General features: G+C 36.7%; 1 protein-coding gene across 2 annotated transcripts; it reads right to left on the bottom strand.

The window, feature by feature from the left end:
- Nucleotides 1-4,654: 4,654 nt before the first annotated feature.
- Nucleotides 4,655-16,593, bottom strand: LOC5568940. Of its 2 annotated transcripts, XM_021847483.1 has the most exons (4): nucleotides 16,399-16,576; nucleotides 10,589-10,852; nucleotides 5,561-5,835; nucleotides 4,655-5,500 (listed from the first exon to the last, which is right to left on the bottom strand). In XM_021847483.1, exons 1-4 carry the CDS (start codon nucleotides 16,412-16,414, stop codon nucleotides 4,898-4,900), a joined length of 1,158 nt encoding a protein of 385 aa, XP_021703175.1. In that variant the 5' UTR covers nucleotides 16,415-16,576; the 3' UTR covers nucleotides 4,655-4,897. The 2 variants fall into 2 exon arrangements, with proteins under 2 accessions (XP_021703175.1, XP_001658262.2); XM_001658212.2 differs by lacking the exon at nucleotides 10,589-10,852 and having other exon boundaries at nucleotides 16,399-16,593.
- Between the last annotated feature and the right edge of the window lie 6,070 nt (nucleotides 16,594-22,663).

Raw genomic sequence — 22,663 nt, 5'->3', positions numbered from 1 at the left:
ACTGGAATGATCCTAAAATCCTAAGCAACATTTTTCACATATTCCTAATTGAATTTCTGGCAGAATGCTGTGCAGGGTTCTTACAAAGATGTAAAATGCATTCTGACAGATTTCAGATGAAGGTATTTGAATGAACCTAGCACAAGGATACAAGAAAAATATAGAAGAGGATTCTCGCAGCTTCTCAGGAAGATAATTTTCACCTCAATTCCTTCAAAAGAATTTTTTTCATTGCTGTTTTTGTTCGATTATTAAAAAAAAATTTAAATTGCTCGTGACGAATGAATTTTAACCCGTCTATATGCGTTAATCAATCTGTGCACCTGAATGTGGCCGTCATGTGGCGCGGTAATTGAGAGTAAAGAATGCGTACAACAACGCGAGCATATATGTTGCGTAGCGCTTTCAGATGTCGCGTGATATTGTTATTTGAACAAGGGTACATATATTTAGAGTTAGACGTGGTGCAAATTAGCACAGTTTATTCTTTTTCTAGTAGAAAATATATCGTAAAATGCAAAGCTTAAGAGCAATGGCACGAAACAAAAATAATTGCAACTGGTTGAAATTCTATATTTATTATAAAAAATCTAAATCACAAGTATTACATGTTAACGTAATGAAGGATTTATTAGCACAAGTGATTCTAAAAAAGCTGCGTTTTCTCCTTTACTATCTTAAATCATAAAGATATTAAAGATTCTACTATTCTTTTAAAATACTTATTTTCTCGAAGGATACAAAAAAAAAACATTAAGAGAATCTTTAGAATTTAAGGGAACATTACTACAGAATCTAAAAAATGGGTCGTAAATAACGAAATTGTGGAGCCTAATCTTACAAATTTCCAAACAGGATTATCAGAGAATCTTGAAATGGCGAATAAATAAGAACTTCTCTAGAAATGAGGGATATTTTCATCAATTGAGTGAAATGCTTTTCGTGGGGCACTGTTTAAAATGCAATGCAGGACTGTCCCGCGAAAAATGATGTATGATCACTTTAGCCCAGGGCTGCCCAACGTACGGCCCGCGACCTCATTTTATGCGGCCCGCGGAGCGTACAAAGGTTCTTATCATATTTGGCCCGAAGTTAGAGAAGCTCGGTAGTCATTCAAATTGTTTTTTTTTCTTAGAATCTTCTTGAATGCTATATTTGATCTATGATTCAAATTCTGGACTTTTAGGCACTGTTGATTGCAGTTCCAATAACGGTTAAATTGTTCTACGCATTATAGAAGAATGATTGGAGGTTTATTATTCAAAAAACAAATTTATTGGGATTACAACAACTATATTCTACCATGAATTCCTCCAACATTCAATAAATGGAGCCAGAACAAAACTCATTGCTAAAAAGCTAAACTTTTAAACATAATTTCGCTAATCATAGGCTAGTTCTTTCGTTGAATCTCTGAAATAAATTTTACTAATACCTGGGCTAATCTTTGACAAAATTATAAAACAGACGTTTTTTTCAAGAGCACGATTCTCACAGAATTTTCAACAGGGTTCCATAGACTTTAAGTTAGTATTTTCAACGAATTCAAAACGTAATTTTCTAGAATACTGGACAAGGTCACGATATAATATAACATTATGTAAATTTTTGACTGAATCTTAAGCGAATTAAGAGTAGGTTTCTTCTGAAATACTGTTCAGCTTTCTCAAAGATTTCACGGTAGGATTTCTAAACGATTATTGGATACAATGCTGAAGAAATCCTAGTATCGATTCTTGCTTAATCCTGGACATTCTGACCAAGATTTACGCAAAAGCTTTATCAGAATTCTAATACATTTCAGGGGTGCTAATAACACTTAATAGAATACTGACAGAATTCGTAAAATGATTTTTATAACATTCTGGGCATTATTCTCACAGAATTCTAAAAAAAAAACAAGAATTCATTAATCATTTCAAGAACTAATTTCTATTGAATTTTACTATGAAATTTGAGAAACTTAAAAAAACGCAAAATTTCTATTGAATTTTAATTGTTTCGCGAGTGCGCGGAATTAGGCATTCTTTTGCGCGGAATATGGGAAAGCGGGTTAAAAACGTGAGAATTTAAACTATTTTAACGAATGAACATGTTGAAAAAAAATAACAATTGTGAATTTAGTCTATATTTTTCCAATAATCTTAAACAGATTTGGTAACGACCCACTCACAGAGCTCTTTGATTGTTGCAATACTCACTTTTAATTAATTTAGTTAGTAATTTAATTAATTAAATTTAATTTTAATTTGAATCATTTTATTCCTTAACTGCGCTGAACAACGCTATTTTACGGTATTAGCAATCCATGTTATCACTAGCCCGATTTTTTGCCTTTTTGGCCTTATAGGGCTATTATACGGCTAATATAGGACATGTAAGTTGTATTATAGCATTAGATTGGCACTCAAGGCGAATTAAAGTGCTATTTGATGACTTGGGAATCTTTCTTCCTGTTTGATAGGTTATTTGTTTATTAGAAGTGATGAGCTGCCCATAATTGCATATTTGTCATGTTCGACATTTTTGACGATTTCGAGTTTATACATTGGGACGTCATCAAATCATATATGCTTTTGCCAACTTGATAAAATCTGTGAAATTGTTCTAGAAAGTTCGAAAAAATACCAAGTTGAATTGTTACTTTGCTACATATAACCGCATAACAATCACATTGAGATTAAGGCTAAGTAGCCCCCGAGTAACCACGAAGCTATATATGAATACTTTATGTTTGCTCTATAGTGTGCTATCAGATTTTGTTTTAAAGCGACATAATCTTTAAGAGCTTTATAAAGCATAATTAAAGTGGGAAAGGGCCCCACAACAACCAAATTAATGCTATACTTGGTAAAGCAGTTTTAATGCACAAGCCCTACTAAAGCATTTATGTTTGTATATTTAGGGTTCATGATGTATATTAGCTTAAAATTATGTATGTTTAGGGCTTGCGTTAAAAATAAACAAAACAATGAATCCATTGACTACCTTTCAATGGTTTTCTTTACCAGCTTAATGATTTTATTTTGTTGGAATCAGGATTCGAACCCACAACTAGGATGATGATGTGCTGGTTGCCTGGCGCGTTGGTGTCCTGTGCTAAAGCTGCTGATGTAATAAGGTAGGATAAAAGTTCCTTATAAACGAAGCCACTGTGTGTGTTAACATTACTATTCGCCTAATTATTACGAATATAAAGAATTCTCTTCGGAGATTGGACAGCAGTGATTTCTTTTCCTCAGCAAATGAAACATCAATAGAAAGAATTTGATCACCATTCTTTCTCGTAGAGTAAATAACAGAACTTAACCCACAAAACAAAGCCCTAGCGCAATAGAAAAGATTTCAGGGGAGAATTGATCGACATCAATTTCTCTCCCCGCTCAATTTTCCTCTCGCTCCTTATGAAAAAAAAGAATCTCATAAAATACAACAATTCTGAATGAATACATATATCCTTAGATCATGAAATGGGGGTTCGAGATGAAAGAAAGTCATTTCATTATTCTCCCATATCCCCTCAAAACGTAATGAGCGAGTGCGAACGTGCTCGATCGTCTTACTTATTTATTATAGATTCGAGTGCGTTTAATGAGGTTATGTAATCTTGTATGACAGCATAACTGTATATTCACTCTAAACGCTTAGCATAAAGCTATATTAAAATAATGCTACAAAGCATTTACAATGTTAATCAAATGCATCATTGCTTGACAGTTATTGAATAAATGCATGATAACATTATTAATGCAAAAAATGTTAACTTTCGACCAAATTAATGCAATGGAATTACTCATTACGCGTGGTAAAGATGGATGTATCCATCTTTACCACGCGTAATGAGTTAATTAATTTGCTAACCATACGAATTGGATTACCGAACATCTCAATATAAGTTTCAATATATAAGCAAAGCCATGCTGAAGGTGTTTGGTTCAGGATCTTTTCGTAATGGAAATTCCCTTGACTTCCCTGGGCATAGAGTATCATCGTACTTGCCACACGATGATTAAAATATTTCATGTTGCATTTGCATCAACTGTTGCATTTTTTCCAAACATCGAAAAATATATTTCGAAAGCCACATGCAGCCCGCAGGCCGTAAGATGGACACTACTGGAATAAACTATGGTTTTGATAGATAAAACTCCGCGCGATCGAACAAAATCAATTTTAGAAATCGTGCCAAATCCGCATTATCATAACACTCATGTAGCTCTTTTGATGCAATAAATAAACCGAAAAAATTTGCCCTTAAAGTACTGATAGGTGATTTTTTGAACTGAGGTTACATGAATCGCATCACATACCAAGGTGAATCCTGATCATACATGATGATCCCTCCCCACTAACAAAACTCCTTCTCATGATAACCATGGAGAAGCGGAGTTGTTCTCGGTCTTTAGTAACAATGGATATCACACTAATGTTTCTTCCTTTTCCCGATGACCGTTAGAACGTGGCCGGCGCCGATATTGACTTCTTAATGTTTGGAGTTCTCGAAAGTGTACAATGAAGATGTAAAACTACTCCCAAGCTGCATCTCTTGGTTCCTTGTGCAACTTCGATTATTCTGGACAATCACGGAGTAGCAACTATGAATTGTACGGTCATCAATGCTTATGCTTATGTTAATAAATAATCCGGGAAGAAGTCTCAGAACTTTTATCAAGCTGGTAGCAATTTGTGGAAGCATGTGATTTTTATTATAAAACAGAGTTCTAATACATTACAATTTAACAATAAATAAGTTGTGCAGGCATCTGTGGTTAAAGCTCTGATACAAGCGAACTTTCTTTCAAACGACAAACTCTGACAACCATCAAGCCCTATTGCTTGGCATTAAGGCACCCGGTTGACAATCCAATATCATCGAATGGACGAACCGGCGTCGCGTCTACTGGCTAACATAGATCTCATAGTCGGCAAAAGCCATCTCCTGTCCGCCATACGGAATGTAGCACACTCCATGCGACTGTTGGACCTTACCAACCGTCATGGTGCCCTCGTGTGCAACACGCCCAATGAAGAGAGGCTCGCCATCTTCACTTTCACCCGCTGGAATCGCATTCGGAGGAATTTCACCTCCGCTGGTCGGAACAAATGTACCATTTCCGTCACACAACACTTCGTATTCCGTTTTCGGGTTCTCCGCTCCACCCCAAGCTACGTAAGCAGCTCCATGCGATGCCAGCAATTTACCCGGGATAATTGCTCCCTCATGCTGAGCACGTGCAATGTACATGTCTTCTCCGTCCGATCCTCCAACGACGGCGTTCGGAGGAATTTCTCCGTTGGCCGCAGGAATCCAGCAAGCAGCATTGGACGATACCAAGGCCGCAGCTATCGGTGCCGATGGTTCCGGTTCGTTCTGTTCGATAATCCACGTTCCGCTCGCTCCCCATCCAGTGCACACACCGACGTAGTTGATGTCATACGCATCGGGATTTTCGTAGGACAGGAATGCCGCTGCAGCTCCCTCCATTCCAACGGTGATAACCTAAAACGAAGCGAAATTGTTAGTCCCGTTGGTCATTAATTAAGCCGCACATCAACTTACATTATCCATCCATTTGATCCAGAAACCACGGAACTCGCCCGGGTTCAGAATATCCGGAGTCTCCACCTCGCACACGTCCGGTTTAGTGCGGTTCTTACGGATGACGGATTTGGTGTTCTTCCAGCCACCGATGAACACCTCCAGCATGGGTTCGGATTCCGCTGGGCCGCTGGTTAATGCCAGATGGGCATCGTTCGCGGCGCGAACTTTGAAGTTGATCACTCCATTGCTGACCGGGTAGAACTTGTACTCCAGCTTGTCTTCGGTGTCGAGTACTGAAAGGTAGAATGCAGTGAAATCGATTACATTGGTGAACTGTAACCTTTCTAATGCATTAAGAATAAGTTACACATTATGCATTAAGGTGAAGATGAACCGAAGCCATTCCTCAAATTTTGAAGAGCACAATTCTTAACAACCAGCTAACCGTTTAACCTGAAAACTTGATCGATTGATCACTCGCTGGTGGTGACCAATCCATCATGTTTTCAGCATGATTGACTATCAGGTTCTACAGATTTGTGCCAGGTTCCACAGAGCACACATCTAGAGAACCAGATAACGTAGTAGTATAGTAGCGCTCTCGGAAGTCATGAGTTAGATTCTCACCGAGAAGACGTGTAACTTTTTCGATAATTTTACATCAATTTGTCCATTTAATCTAATTGCAAAGTATATATAATGTTTTAATCTATCGGAATGTTCTTTAACATTTTGATCTATTTTTTCCAGAATTTTTTTTCTGAAAATCTAGAAAATTTTACAACTTCTGTTTCCCTTCAATATTACGTAAATAGAAAATTTCTTGTAGAATCACATGAGCTGAAAAAACGAACACACGAAACAAATATTTCGTTTTCTATATTTTGGTTCTATATTTTCTATATTTTTATTCTAAAACCGCCTAATTAATGGACAGCAATCTGTTAAGGATTTCCAGTAGAATTGCTCTAATAGATCCTACTCGACTACTGCTTAGGATTCCACCTAAGATTCCTTCCGTGTTACCTGCGATATAGGAATTGCTCCACGAATCTTTCAAGGTTGGATTCATTAAATCCTGATATGATTTTTTTTTACGAATTCAAGATTTTCTCCATAATTCATTCAGATGATTTTCTAGGATTTCTTCTTTTATTTATTTCTTTTGCAATGTGTTTCATAAATTAAATTAATGATTTCTGCAAAAGCGTCTTCTGCAATGCCTTGAAAGAATTCCTGAAGAATTTTTTTGATAAATCTCCGGTGGAATCTATTGAAGAAATCTCAGAAAATATCAGGAAAAATGACGGTAAGCATTCCTGGTAGAACCCTTTGAATGATCTCTGGAAGAAAAACTATAATAAAGTCAGTAGGAACTTTTGGAGGGATGCCCAGAAAAACTCTGAAGGAATGTTGGAACAAAACTCAGGAGGAATTTCCGAAGAACCCTTTTAAAAAATTTCAGGAAAAAATAATAGAATAAAACTCTAGAGGAATTCCTGTTGAAATTACTGGAAGGAACCCTGAAAATATACCAGAAGCACTAACTAGTAAAATCTCTTGACGATGTATCTGATGTATCTGATATCATGTGCAATTTATTGGAGGATTTACTGAAAGAATTCATAAAGGAGTCTCAGGTGTATTTTTTGGTGGTGTGCTAAGAGAAATCCCTTGCAGAATCCTAGGAATATCTAGAGGAATCTTCTGAAGAACCTTGGACGAATTTCTAGTAAAATTCATTAATGAAACTCAGGATCAATACCTGCAGATATCTCTAAAAGAGTTTTAGGAAGAAATCAACAAGAAATTGCTAGAAGAATGTATAAAAGAACCTGTGAAAAGATTCCTGAAACCCCTGCATGAATATTTAGAATCGGTGGCGGACCCGGTGTAGTGATTAGAACACATGCCTCTCACGCCGATGACGTAAAAGGTTATAGTGACGTCTTCCTTCGGAAGGATAGTAAAGCCGTTGGTCCAGAGATGAACTATCCTAGGACTAAAAATCTCGTTAATAAAGACAGAAAAAAAAAAGAATTTTCAGAGGGACTCGGAGATAATTCAAGGAGAAAATAATAGACGATCATAGAAGAAATAGCTTGAAAAATTCCAGGCAGTTCCCTAGCGGAACCTCTAATAGAAATCCTGAAAAAAAAAGAATATTTTGGGGGAATCCCAGCTGGAGCCTTCCTTAGCCGAGTGGTTAGAGTCCGCGGCTACTAACAAAGACATGCTGAAGGTGTCTGGGTTCGATTCCCGGTCGATCCAGGATCTTTTCGTAATGGAAATTTCCTTGATTTCCCTAGGCATAGAGTATCATCGCACTTGCCATATGATATACGAATGCGAAAAATGGCAACTTTGGCAAAGAAAGCTCTCAGTTAATAACTGTCGAAGTGCTCATAAGAACACTAAGCTGAGAAACAGGCTCTGTCCCAGTGAGGACGTTAATGCCAAGAAGAAGAAGAAGAAGAAGAAGAAGAAGAAGGGAGAATCACTGTAAAAAAACTCAAAAGAAGTAACTAGAAGATTCGTTTGACGCATGCTTGGTGGAGAACTCACTGGAGGATTCTCTGATGGAAATTTTGGAGGACTCTTTTGAGGAAACCCTGAAAATATTTCCGGAGGAATCCCTTAAATATTGTCTGGAGAAATCTCTTGAAGAACTAATGCGAGCAGAGTATCGTTGGAGTTCTCGCATGATGTTTTGAAAACGTCCACACCACGCAATACCGGACCTGGTTTTAAAATATTTCAGAATGGCCAAATCAAATCGTCCGTAACTCGATACTCTTGTAAATCAGAATACAAAATCACGAAACTTAAGTCGTCCTATAATAGAAACATTCAAATTCTTAATATGGTTTGTACCAGTTCCTTCTTAAAAAGGTTCCAGGTACAGTTGTGTCCTTCGCCTTCATTTTTTGACATTACGTTCCCACTGGTATGGGATTTCACTGGTTCCCACATTCCCAGAGTTCTAAGAGCATTTCCAGAGTTATTTAATGCGCGCTTCCTTTGCCAAAGTTGTCACTCGTATATCGTGAAGCAGATATGTGAATCGAACTCAGACACTTTAAGCTTAAATGAGAAAATTTACAAAAAAAATGTCCAGGGTTCCATTTTAAACATTTATATTTTTATTCAATAATGAATAAAAATAACACTAAATTAGATTTTGCATTTATTCAATGCTTTGCTTCTTATATTGTGAAAAATATATCATTGTCGTCAAATGTAATATTATTCACACAGTTGAAAACCGGAATTTTCGAAACGCGAAACCCGGATTTTCTCCAAATCTATTCGTCGGAGCTACGTCGGGCATGTTGCGCTGGGTAGTCCATCAGATCCGCTGTCCAGCGCACTATGCCCGACGTTAGGTTCAACCCATAGATTTTGAGAAAAATCGATTGTCGCGTGTCGATGATTCCGACTTTCAACTGGAGTCGCGATATTATTTTTTTTTTGTGATAATAATTTTTAGAGGTAGGTACACGTTTTAAAAAATACTTGACTTTTCATTAAAACTCATCCTTAGTTTTTTAAGCAAACAAATTAAAAATCATAAATTTAGAATAAAGATACCGTAATCCGGGGGCAAATTGATCACTATTTTACAACTTTTTGTTATGTTTTCCTTTGGAATTCAAAAATTGTCAAATTTATTTCGGTAAAAGCAGTACTTCATTGATCTCTATCATTTTATGTAATCAATTTTAAATGAAATAGAATTTAACATCTCATAAAATTAGTTTTAATAACAAAAATTGAAAATGACACATTGGGGCGAAACTAACCACTATATAATAAAGCATATTTTAGAATGTAAAATTTTCCTATCTACTAAATTTGGGCCTCCTGAATCTGAAAATCATGTCAAAATTCTTACAACTCGTGTCATCATTTTATTGCACATTTAAACTTTGTTAATCTGCACTGTAATCTGTAAACGCCTTAATGTATGCAATTTCCCTTGAAATAAGCACGTTAGTCAACAATAAACGGTTTTATGAGCATAAAACTATTTTTGTAATGCTGTGTTTCAAAAATTAATTCAGCAGTTCACACTGAAGCTTACACAACATTTTTAACACTAAAAGTGTACATGCTGGCTTAGAAAAACATGGAATGTATGTGATGGCAACGAAGCATTAAGCATCCTCGAAAGGAAGATTTGCACCAAGTTTGATTGGAAAGGGATTAGAGAAAAAAAAGATGACATCACCTAATTTTTCGAAAAAATAAAATATTTCTCAAGTCCAGTCTCCAACTGATTTGCCACGCACCTGGAGAAGTGTTACGGCGCACCAGGGCGCCGCGGCGCTCAGTTTGGCAAATACTGCTTTTATGCATAATGTGCAACTTTTTTGTAGCACCGCTTTACTGAGGTTGCCGAAAGTATCTTTTACCAGTTATGTTCGTAATCAAAAATTGAAAAAGGTAAAAAACAGTTTTGTATCTCTTATCTCTACAAAGTTGTACCATGGACCAATGCACAAATTCACTAATTTGACGTTTGAGCGGTGCCGTATTTACTCGTTGTCATGGTCACGTAAATAATACGGCACCGCTCAAACGTCAGATAGTGAACTCGTGCATCGGTCCATACTTAGTGTGTCGATTAGCCGAAAATGAAATCTAAACTTTTGTCGCAAAGCGGACAATTAAGTACAACTAACCAACCAATGTTTGAAAATTATCATTAATTTTAAAACTTGTATTAAAGTACCTAAGCGGCCAACATTTAATAATGTCAATCAAATAATTGAATTACTGACAATTTAAATAAAGCATTCTTCACTGCTGCTACACTTATCACATGGTGACACTAATTGCGACTTGTTCTAATAACAACGGCCTCATGACTGCAGTCACGTGTGCGAAATAAGATCTTCCCACACAAATCGGCTCATCGTGATGCGCTCGAGGCGTGGCCACGCTGTACACGTCATCTCGAATGCCACACTTTTTGTCATGTGACTTCACGCAGCATAATTTGCACATTTACATTCTATCAAAACAACATTTTGTCAAGCATACCTTCAAACCAGCAACGGCGAATGATCTTCTCTTCTACGACCGTGCTTTTATCGGCGCAACCGGTTTCTGGCTTGGGACCATCAACAGAACTGCTGATACTGGCGGGGTTTGATTCGGGATATTGTTCATGCTGATCAAACGATTGCTGTGTCTGATGGTCATCATCAGTTTCAGTTGGAGGGTTAGCCACAGAAGCCCCTACGATGCCCCCATGATGCTGCGTTTGTTGCTTCTTTTCCTTAAGCCTACGATGTGGTGCGAAACCTGCGAACATGGTGAAGTCGATTTTGACGGTTCATTGCAGCAATGACCTTGGTTTTCGAACGCCATTCGCATTCCCGAAGCTATAGCTTACTGAATGAATCAAGCTGGACAGAGCATGGACATGCACAATCTACTACAATGGATGTTAGCGAGAGTTATGGATGGGAAAGCATTAGGTATCAATATTTATGACACAGATGGTTCGAGGTTCAGCATCGAACGAAAGGTTCCCGGTGTTGAGTCAGCTTCTATTATTAGTTCTGACGCTCCAATGCAGTGACCAGATCGAGTGTGGAAGTTGCATGTTGGTAGCGATTGTCTGATGCATGTCATGGGGTAAAAGCGCTAATTGTCAACCCATGAGAAAAAAATCTCCCAGATGATTGTTGTTTGTAATGCTGCTTACATTATTTTGTAACGGGCTGGACATTGAAATTGGGAATCAATTGTAAAATAGGATTGAGCCGAATATGGATAGCACTGGAAGAACTTCTAAAATGATTTCATGAATCTTTAAGAAAATATGTAGAATTTGAGTGGGTGACTAGTATAGACACGTTTTACGACTATCTTTTTCAACACCGAGCCACAGACAAATAGACGTAACACAAAGGAAACTTCCATCGATCACAGTTTCATTTCAAATTTCGTATGTTCACAACCAGAGGCACGTACATCGTCTTTTTCATGTTTCACGGTTCACATCAGTGCCATCAGCGCCAGACTTTGAAGAACATAATTGTATTTCGGGCAATATAGCCACTAGGGGGCGGAACACAAAAATTTGAATGAATCCGACCAGACCAAAGTTTTGTTCGGGTGTATTTGGGCTTCAAACAAATGTGCCAAATTTGGACACATCGCGATTGAAATTTGAATGGGAACTTATATGGAAAAACCTGCTTTTTGTATTTCAAACGCCCAATTTTGTCTAAAAATTTACTTTTTCACATTTGAAATTACATTGAAGTTTACCACAATTATAATTTCATATGCAAGTAAGGGTTTTTCAAATATTATTATAATGTTTTCCAATAGGAAAAATAGAGGGTTTGTGAAAAATAAAGACTTTTTTGGTGCTCATCAGTGTTGGCAGTACAAGAGATATAAAACAAACCTATTAAATAATCTTCACTTGGAGGACTGCAACTACTTTCAGCTAAATATATTCAACAATTTCGGCAAAATTTCTAAGCTTCGTGTTTATGGTTTGAATAATGTTTGAAACCTAAGTAATAAAATCTATTGAATATTTCCTCCATAAAACTCTGTTTGTCTGTGAATATTTATAAAAGCAATGGAACAGCAAACGAGTATGACAGTTAGTTTTCAAACGATGCATTGTCTGTTTCAACACTCAAACAAGTAAGGCGCTGATAGAGTCAGCATTCCGCAAATGTCCATAGCGACAAAATGCGTAGGGGGTAGGCATTTGCATGGTGCACCGCGTCCGCGAGACTAATTGTATTGAAAGGCACAGTGCACGGGAAAAAAATCTGTGGTAAAAATTACTATTTTAGCTGACTACGCCCATTCTTGAAACTACCATGGAATTTCAGACCAATTTACTATGTTTACGGTACATCCCACCACATTACTGGTACATTTGACAGAAATAATTTACAACAATCTGATTTCGACAACAGACATGGTAAAATCAAGCGCATTTATGGTCTGCTGAAAATTGCCGGTGCGATCGCTTAAGGTGATTATAGAACGAAGCCACATCTCAAATTTTCAAGAGCACAAGACTTGAGAACCAAACAGCGCTCCGCGTTGAAAATCTATCCCATTGGTCACCACCAGCAAGCAAGCAATTTGTCAGATACTCTCGCCTTGTGCACTTGAAAATTCAATGTTTGGCTTCGTTTTATAATCACCTTAAGTTAACCCCCTAAAATGGTAGTTTTTACCGCACAATTTTTTTGCGTGTGACGACACGTATTGATGATGCACTTCTGAACAACGCATACCTATATTGAAGTTTGCCTACGTGTATGAGTCCAAGGCACTATGCATTAATAACACATGAGTTTATGGCATAGGGTAAGTAGGCTTCGAATCATTCGAACTATGTTCTTTAGAAAAAAATATGTAAATAACAGCCAACCCGACATGCATAACGTAAACGATACTTGATTACTTTAGCAAAATAGATTTCAGCCTGATTTTGTGTAGTTACCCGTACAGTAGGTTAATTGGTGTTAATGAATGCCGGGCTTGTCCATCAAGTAACGATCTTTTCAAACTGTTTGATCACAGCATAACTTTGAATATAGTTTTGACTCATATTCCGAACACTTAAGGCCAACAGCGACTTCAAATGCATCTCATGGGCATAAATTAGATGGTATTTGTGAAAATTTCAATTTCTTCACAAAGTCTGACTTTTATCTATTGGATGTGTCGATAAAAATATTCATTTGAACTTGTTTAGTACTGTTTTTATGCAAAAGTATGGAACAACATTTTGATTCAAATGCCGAACACTGTGTTCATTCTGTCTCATATTCCGAACACCTTGATTAAAATTCCGAACAGCACGAAAAAATCGTATTCAAATGAATAATTCCACAAATAAATTAATCTGAGCTAGTTTTACTGACCTGGAACTAGAGAATCATCACTATTCTCGAGGTCTAAAATAGATTGAAATATGTTTAAGTTGAATTGCAATTGACTGCCATTCCCTGGTAATTTGATGACATTTTTCAGCGCAATATTTCAACCAAATCGCCGTACAAAAAGCGAGTGTTCGGAATATGAGTCTGTTCGGAATTTGAGACAAAACGGTACTTTTGTAGATTTTTAGGGCCTGTTTTTCAAGGTTTGAGGACTTCAAGAGAAAAGAAGCATAGCGAAGTACGCCTTATCATTTAGATTATTGGAATTGCTTCAGGAGTAATGTACAAGAATAGCCGAAAATAAGCATGACACAGATAATACAGTAAACGTTCGCTAACTGCAACGTCGATGAGCCATTGTACGGTGTTTTATTTCGTCGATTTCATGCGCTTTTTGAATAGCACCGAAAGTTTGTTCGGAGAAGTATCTTGTTATATAAAAGCGCATCTTCTGATTCAAAAAGTTTTGTGATCAATCCATCTAGCAGTGAGATAGAAAAACTTTTTTTTTTTAACATTTGGATAGACATATGGTGTCTTTGGCAAAGATGTAGCATTGGCAATTTGAAACAACTTTGTCAAAGACATGATTTTTCTATCTCTTATACTTTTTGAGATATATGCCGTTGTATGTGAACGACCCCTAAAAATCATATATTTAATTATAACTTTTTTCCAATAATTTTGACATTTTTTGTGATTTTTACTAAGTTTTTTGTCATGAAAAAATCCGTGTTTTTGCTGAACATGTCATCCAGCTATCTTTTGAAGTAACAAAGTTATTCATGAATTACTCTTTTTCATGGGGTAGTTTAGGCCCCTATAACTGCCTTCGGCGCAAAATGGCGCAGACAACTCTTACAAATCATGAAAGTACCATATCTTCCTTTTCGGCAGATGATAAAAACATTTGTCTATAAGCGTCTTTTCATAGGTTCTTACTATTAAACAAATAGGCCTTATTAAAACGATTTCTACTGATAATTCCTTTACTTGAAGAAATAGAGAGGTGCAATGTTCAGCAAAAACACGCGTTTTAAGATATCTGACAACTTTGTAGAAGACATGAAAAATGTTATAAATCTTAGTAAAAAGTTATGAACAATAATGATTTTGATCGATTTTTTTCATACGACTTTGTGTACATTCTGTTAAAAAATTCATAACTCTTTTATATTTTTTTTGTAAAAATCAAAAGATGTTAAAATTCTTGGAAAAAAGTTATGATTAAATATATGATTTTAAGAGCCATTCACATACAACGGCATATATCTCAAAAAGTATAAGAGATAGAAAAATCATGTCTTCGAAAAAGTTTTTTCAAATTGCCAATTCTACAGTTGTGCCGAAGACACCATATGTCTATCTATATGTTTTGAAACAAATAGTTTTTCTATCTCACTGCTAGGTGGATTGCTCACAAAACTTTTTTCATCAGAAGATGCGCTTTAATATACCAAGAAACTTCTCCGAACAAACTATATCGCTAAAATCAACGGTTTGGGCGCTATTCAAAAAGCGCATGAAATCGATGAAATAAAACACAGTGCATTGTAAGGGGCCCAGATAGCCGTAGCGGTAAACGCGCAGCTATTCAGCAAGACCAAGCTGAGGGTCGTGGGTTCGAATCCCACCGGTCGAGGATCTTTTCGGGTTGGAAATTTTCTCGACTTCCCAGGGCATAGAGTATCTTCGTACCTGCCACACGATATACACATGCAAAAATGGTCATTGGCATAGTAAGCTCTCAGTTAATAACTGTGGAAGTGCTCATAAGAACACTAAGCTGAGAAGCAGGCTCTGTCCCAGTAGGGACGTAACGCCAGAAAGAAGAAGAAGAAGAAGCATTGTCTTTAAATGAAGTTTACATTTCACAGTTTATTTCAGCCGATTCTGATCATCTGTTTGATAGATGGCTGTGCGGCAACTGCTAAGATGTTGGACTTATAGCAACTAAACAGTGTTTAGTTGAAATGGTTGACACTTATCGAACATTTACTGTATTAGCATGAATTATTGTCGATTTTTAATTGAGAAACATGTTGAATGTAGAATGTCATTGATCATATGAAGGGTTAAAACAGCAAAACAATATTTCAACATAATGTAAAGAATTTTACTTCCTTTAGAATTAATATACATAGCTATACACTAGTTGGAAGATACTGTTAAAAAAGCATACGACGAATCAGTGGATGCTGGCAAAGATGATGTCATCGCTCATGCATCAAAGCAAAGAAAAATAACAACCCATACAACGTCTATCTGCTTCTGTCTGATCACTGTGTGAGCCATCACAAATCGCGATGCGGTGAATAGACTTCGGGATCTGGTGAGATGTAAAAAGGCAAGTATGCATGACAGTATTTCTATGTCATGACATCCAGTTCGCAATTCTTCTAACAACAAACTAGCGCAGTTTTCAAAACAGGTCATACCGACAAATGTAGGTAATGTACTTTCATTAGCATTTATGTGCGAAACCAGTGGTACCATCAATTAGTGTAACTTTCAGTTAAAGTCAATATTTTTTCTCGACTTCGAGCTTGGATGATGGCAGGTGATTCAAACAAAAAATCGATCCAAGGCGAAATGTTTGTAATACAACGCTGCAGTAGCAGGAAATTTAAAGTATTTTTAGATCATTATTTCTTTTTGCTTCGTTCTCATGTTTCCGCACATATGTGTAGGGAACCACTTCGGAAGATCGATTTTTGCCGGTTCGAAATCATTATCAATTATTTCGCACCCGCCACATCATATGCAGATGTCTTTCCTAAAAACCACGTAGCTTTCTCCACGAAACCCTAATGTATGGCCACCAAAACGACAATCATAAGAAAATCACTACCGAAATATCTACACGCCCAACGGTAAAATTAACTTATATAGTGCAATGGAGGGGAAAGTGCCTATACATACCGATATTGTTGGCCATTTTTATTGTTTCTGCACAGTTACGGTTCACCAAAAAGCCTGACGCTTCTTCTTACAACGGTTGTGACGATGACCGAATTAACCCGGTTTTGATCCGCCCGGTTAGATGCAATGCAACCACACACGATTGTAGCTAAAGTTTGACTAGACGACAAATTCCGCTGATTCCGGCTTTTGAATTACGAATCGAAATTGCGCTCTCTGAGGTTCGTTTTCGAGAGAAGCGAGAGAATGAGCACGCTTGAAGGGAATCACACAAACAGTGAACGAACGATCATGTCGTCGATAGATTGTTGAAAGCTACTGTAAAAACAAGTGCCAATTCAGAAACCAATAAGGAAAAAAGTCTAATGTTATGATATAAATAAATACATGTGATTTGAATATACCTATTGTTATGATCCAAATCTACATAAATCTTATAAAGGCTGATAAAATTTTCTAACTAAATCTATATTTATTAAAATCCAAAGTTTTTCGAAAATTGTTAAATCAATTTCCAGAATTGGACTCTTTTGGGTATTGATAAGTAGGAAGAAGTAAAGTTCTCAAGGAACATAATTTGCGAAAGATACAATATAATCAATCATAGTTATTTAATAAAAAAAAACTACATATATCTAAACAAACAACGTTTATTTGAGAAGTTACAATGATAGAGAATAAGAAAATTTAACTGCCATTAGCCTCACGAGAAATCTATTCAATTCATTTCTCACTCACCTCTCGTTGGAGAGGACTATAGGAGACTTTCTAGTGGAGATCTGACATGTGCTTACATTGCATAGCGCTGGAAGTGATGCATACAAAACAGATTCATTGGAATGAAACACAATCGTGAAAACGCAGTGGGAGGCTAGTGGGTGGTACTGCCTACATGGAGGGTTAGCTGTACTGCAATGCACAATTGTAGCAGTAACGAGTGATGTACTGCCGTGAATCGCAAATCAGTCCCTTCTGTAAAAAGTGAACATTGATAAAATGGGATAAGAACGAGCTTACAAGCTATTTTCCATATAAATTCGAAAATTGTTTGATTCATTTTTACATTTTGCTTCTCATTTAACTACCTTTAAGCTTCACGACAAAAAGTTGGCATTTATAAAAGATTATTAAAACATTGTCTTTTTTGTGTTAAGCGGTACGGATATCATTGTAGTGAGCCTGATTGATTTTCATTCGAATTGGTGAATCTTTTTTTTTTTTTTAATTAGTATCATTCCAAACATTACATTCATTTCTTATATCTAGGTGTTCTGTGTTAGACAACAAATTTAAGATTTTATTAACATTTTGTTAACAACATATTACATTTCATTTGCCGTAGCAGTTCAGATTTTTTAAAGGTGAATTGATTTCACCTGCTTATAAGAGAAAAAAAAACACGTTTTCAATTTACTCAACCTAAATATATAACGCATTAATCGTGGCAATAGAAGATTGTAACGATTTTTGCCTGAAATTATTAATTATTTTATTTGACATTTGTTCCAATGTTTCAACATTGGATATTCTATGTAATTCATTGGTACTATACCAGGGAGGAAGCCTCAGAGTCATTTTCAAAATTTTATTTTGAATTCTCTGCAGAGCTTTCTTCCTGGTACTACAACAGCTAGTCCATATTGGTACAGCTTGGTGTATGGCTGGCCTGAAAATATGTTTGAATATCAAAAGCTTGTTCTTAAGACAAAGTTTTGATTTTCTATTAATAAGGGGATAGAGACATTTTACATATTTATTACATTTGGCTTGAATGCCCTCAATGTGATTTTTGAAAGTTAAATTCTTATCTAGCATGAGCTCTAAATACTTAACTTCGTCTGACCAATTTATTGGGATCCCTCTCATCGTGACAACATGTCTACTTGAAGGTTTCAAATAAAGAGCTTTTGGTTTGTGTGGGAATATTATTAGTTGAGTTTTGGAAGCATTAGGAGAAATCTTCCATTTTTGCAAGTATGAAGAAAAAATATCCAAACTTTTTTGCAATCTACTACAGATGACACGCAGGCTTCGTCCTTTGGCGGAGAGGCCTGAGTCATCCGCAAACAAGTATTTTTGACATCCCTAAGGTAACTCAGGTAAGTCAGATGTGAAAATATTGTATAATATTGGTCCCAAAATGCTGCCTTGATGAACACCAGCTCTTACAGGAAGTCTTTCAGATCTGGAGTTCTGATAATTAACCTGAAGTGTACGATTTGGCAGATAACTTTGAATTATTCTAACAATGTACAGGGGATAGGCAAAATGATTGAGATAGGCAAAATTTTGCCCAAATTCAAATGCTTATAACTTTATGAAAAATGAATGAAATTGGATGCATCTGGAAGCAGTCGACGGCAAATTTGGTCCAGTTTTAGGAACTTCCTTGGCCATGCATATTGGCCACTGGACACCGGAGATGTTCCGGATTTTCTGAGGTCATGTCCAAATGTCATTTTTTCTGTCGCTTGTATTTTTGTGCGGTGTAAAGTTAGATAGATGTTTGCAATTTTCTTAGAAACTAGAACTAATAGGAAGTTGAATGCCACCGGACACATTAAGATTGGTTGGAAATCTTCAGAAATATGACCATGTCTGTAAAACTGGTTCCGGAAAGCATGGTCAGTCATGTTTGTATTTCCTATCATGTAAATATTATCCGGAGCTATATCCAAGTGGACATCAACCTTAAAAATGATGTTTCCTGCAGCGTATTCAGAACCAATAGATGCACGGACCACTCTATAGAAGGTTCCAGGTGCCCTGGGGGAAGTGGTCAATTAGGAACATATCTGGAACCATATCAATATGGGCATCAAACTACATGATTTTCAAAGGTTATGCTTTCCGAAGCATTTCCAGCACCACCGGCTGCCATGACCACTTTATAGTAGATTCCAGGTGCCCCGGGGATGTGGCCAATTCAAAACATGTCCGAAAACACATCAATATGGGTAAAAACATCAAGATTTTTGAAGGTGATGCTAATAGAAGTATTTACAGCGCAACTTATTTATATGACCACTGTATAGTAGGTTCCATGGGCCCTGGGGGATGAGGTCATGTTTCGAGTTGGCCACATCTCTAGGAGCCCCTGGAATATACTATAGAATGATTATTATATCTTGTGGTTCTGAAAATGCTCGCCATTTTCCAAGTCACATGGATCTTACTGTGTATGGTAGAATGTGATTCTAAACAGATGAACGGACATGTTCCGAATTGGCCACATCCCCCGGGGCACCTGGAACCTACTATAAAGTGGTTATGGCAGCCGGTGATGCTGGAAATGCTTCGGAAAGCATAACCTTTGAAAATCATGAAGTTTGATGCCCATATTGATATGGTTCCAGATATGTTCCTAATTGACCACTTCCCCCAGGGCACCTGGAACCTTCTATAGAGTGGTCCGTGCATCTATTGGTTCTGAATACACTGCAGGAAACATCATTTTTAAGGTTGGTGTCCGCTTGGATATAGCTCCGGATAATATTTACATGATTGGAAATACAAACATGACTGACCATGCTTTCCGGAACCAGTTTTACGGAAATGGTCATATTTCTGATGATTTCCAACCAATCTTAATGCGTCCGGTGGCATTCACTTCCTATTAGTTCTAGTTTCTAGGAAAATTGCAAACATCTATCTAACTTTACACCAGTTATAAGTTATAAGCATTTGAAATTGGGCAACATTTTGCCTATCTCAATCATTTTGCCTATCCCCTGTATGTTGGAAAATTAAAGTTTTTTAATTTTACAATCAAACCTTCATGCCAAACACTGTCGAATGCTTTTTCTATGTCTAGAAGAGCAAGACCAGTAGAATAGCCTTCAGATTTGTTGGAACGGATCAAATTTGTTGCACGTAAAAGTTGATGAATGGTCGAATGTCCATGGCGGAATCCGAACTGTTCATTGGCAAAAATTGGATTTTCGTTGATGTGAGCCATCATTCTGTTCAAAATAACCTTTTCAAAAAGTTTACTGATGGAGGAAAGCAAACTGATTGGACGATAGCTAGAAGCTTCTGCAGGATTTTTGTCTGGTTTTAAAATTGGAACAACCTTAGCATTTTTCCATTTGTCAGGAAAATATGCTAATTGAAAACATTTGTTAAATATATCAACTAAAAATGATAAGCTACTTTCTGGAAGTTTCTTGATGAGGATGTAGGAAATTCCATCATCGCCAGGAGCTTTCATATTTTTGAATTTTTTAATAATAGTTCTCACTTCTTCCAAATCAGTCTCCCAGGCATTTTCGAAAACGTTCTCTTGATTGAGAATATTTTCGAACTCCTGAGTAACATGATTTTCAATTGGACTAGTAAGTCCTATATTAAAATTGTGCGCACTTTCAAACTGCATAGCAAGTTTTTGAGCTTTTTCGCAATTAGTTAGTAATAATTTGTTTTCCTCTTTCAATGCCGGTATTGGCTTCTGAGGTTTTTAAAAGATTTTAGATAATTTCCAAAGGGCTTTGAGCCAGGGTCCAATTGAGAAATTTTATTTCTAAAATTTTTGTTTCTTAATTGAGCAAAACGTTTCTTGATTTCTTTCTGCAAATCCTGTCATATAATTTTCATAGCAGGATCGCGAGTGCGTTGAAATTGCCTTCTCCTCACGTTTTTAAGACGGATCAAGAGTTTAAGATCATCGTCTATAATTACGGATTCAAATTTTACTTCACATTTTGGAATTGCAATGCTCCGAGCTTCAACAATGAAATTTGTTAATGTTTCAAGAGCATTGTCAATATCAAGTTTAGTTTCTAAAGAAATGTTAACATCAAGATTAGAGTCAACATACGTTTCATATATATTCCAGTCGGCTCGTAAATAATTGAAAGTGGAGCTGATAGGATTGAGAATCGCTTCATGGGATATTTGACATGTAACAGGGACATGATCAGAATCAAAATCAGCATGAGTAATCAGTTGGCTACAAAGATGACTAGAGTCGGTTAAGACCAAGTCAATCGTAGATGGATTTCTAGAAGAGGAAAAACATGTAGGGCTATCAGGGTATTGAATTGAGAAATATCCTGAAGAGCACTCATCAAATAAAATTCTGCCATTGGAATTACTTTGAGAATTATTCCATGATCGATGTTTGGCATTAAAGTCATCAATGACAAAAAATTTTGACTTATTGCGAGTCAATTTACGCAAGTCAGTTTGGAGCAAATTAACTTGCTGTCCAGAGCATTGAAAAGGCAAATAGGCAGCTATGAAAGTATATTTACCAAACTGTGTTTCATCAGAAACACCTAAAGTTTCAAAAACTTTAGTTTCAAATGACGAAAACAGTTGATGTTTTATACGCCTATGAATGATGATTGCAACTCCCCCACATGCCCCATCAAGTCGATCATTACGATAAACAAAAAAGTTAGGATCTCTTTTGAGTTTAGATCCAGGTTTTAAATACTTTTCGGTAATAACTGCTATATGCACGTTATTAACCGTAAGAAAATTAAACAGCTCGTCCTCTTTACCATTCAGAGAACGAGCATTCCAATTTCTTCTTCTTCTTTCTGGCGTTACGTCCCAACTGGGACAGAGCCTGCTTCTCAGCTTAGTGTTCTTATGAGCACTTCCACAGTTATTAACTGAGAGCTTTCTGTGCCAATTGACCATTTTTGCATGTGTATACCGTGTGGCAGGTACGAAGATACTCTATGCCCTGGGAGGTCGAGAAAATTTCCAACCCGAAAAGATCCTCGACCGGTGGGATTCGAACCCACGACCCTCAGCTTGGTCATGCTGAATAGCTGCGCGTTTACCGCTACGGCTATCTGGGCATTCCAATTTAAAATATTTAAATTATTATTTGGATCCATTAGAAACACGTAATCCAATAACAATTTGATTTGTAAATTTTACACTTACTTGGACTGCTTCAGTCATAGTGGTGGCTTTGAACATTGCATCAATCATTAGATTCAATTGTTCAGTTAGAAAATTAAAATCAGAGGCAGACATGTCACTTGAAGTGGGTACATTATCTGATGATTTCCCATTAGAATTGTCGGTAGACGAAGAAGCGGAGTTACCTGTGGCGGTAGGGTTTTTTTTTCATTTGATTTGAAACAAGTAGAATGGGTACTCATAGTACGAACAGGGGAGGAGTTTTAATTTCCTGCTACGATATCGGCAAAGGATTTTCCGTGGGTAGATACATTCGAAATTGAAAGATTCGAACGGCTACCCGACGGATTAAAATTAGTTTGTGAATGAGCATGATTATGATCTTCCT

Source organism: Aedes aegypti, chromosome 2, assembly GCF_002204515.2.
Source record: "Aedes aegypti strain LVP_AGWG chromosome 2, AaegL5.0 Primary Assembly, whole genome shotgun sequence".
Classification (NCBI taxonomy): Eukaryota; Metazoa; Arthropoda; class Insecta; order Diptera; family Culicidae; genus Aedes; species Aedes aegypti.
Note: the sequence above shows the minus strand (reverse complement) of the source record. Positions and strands in the feature narration are given on the sequence as shown.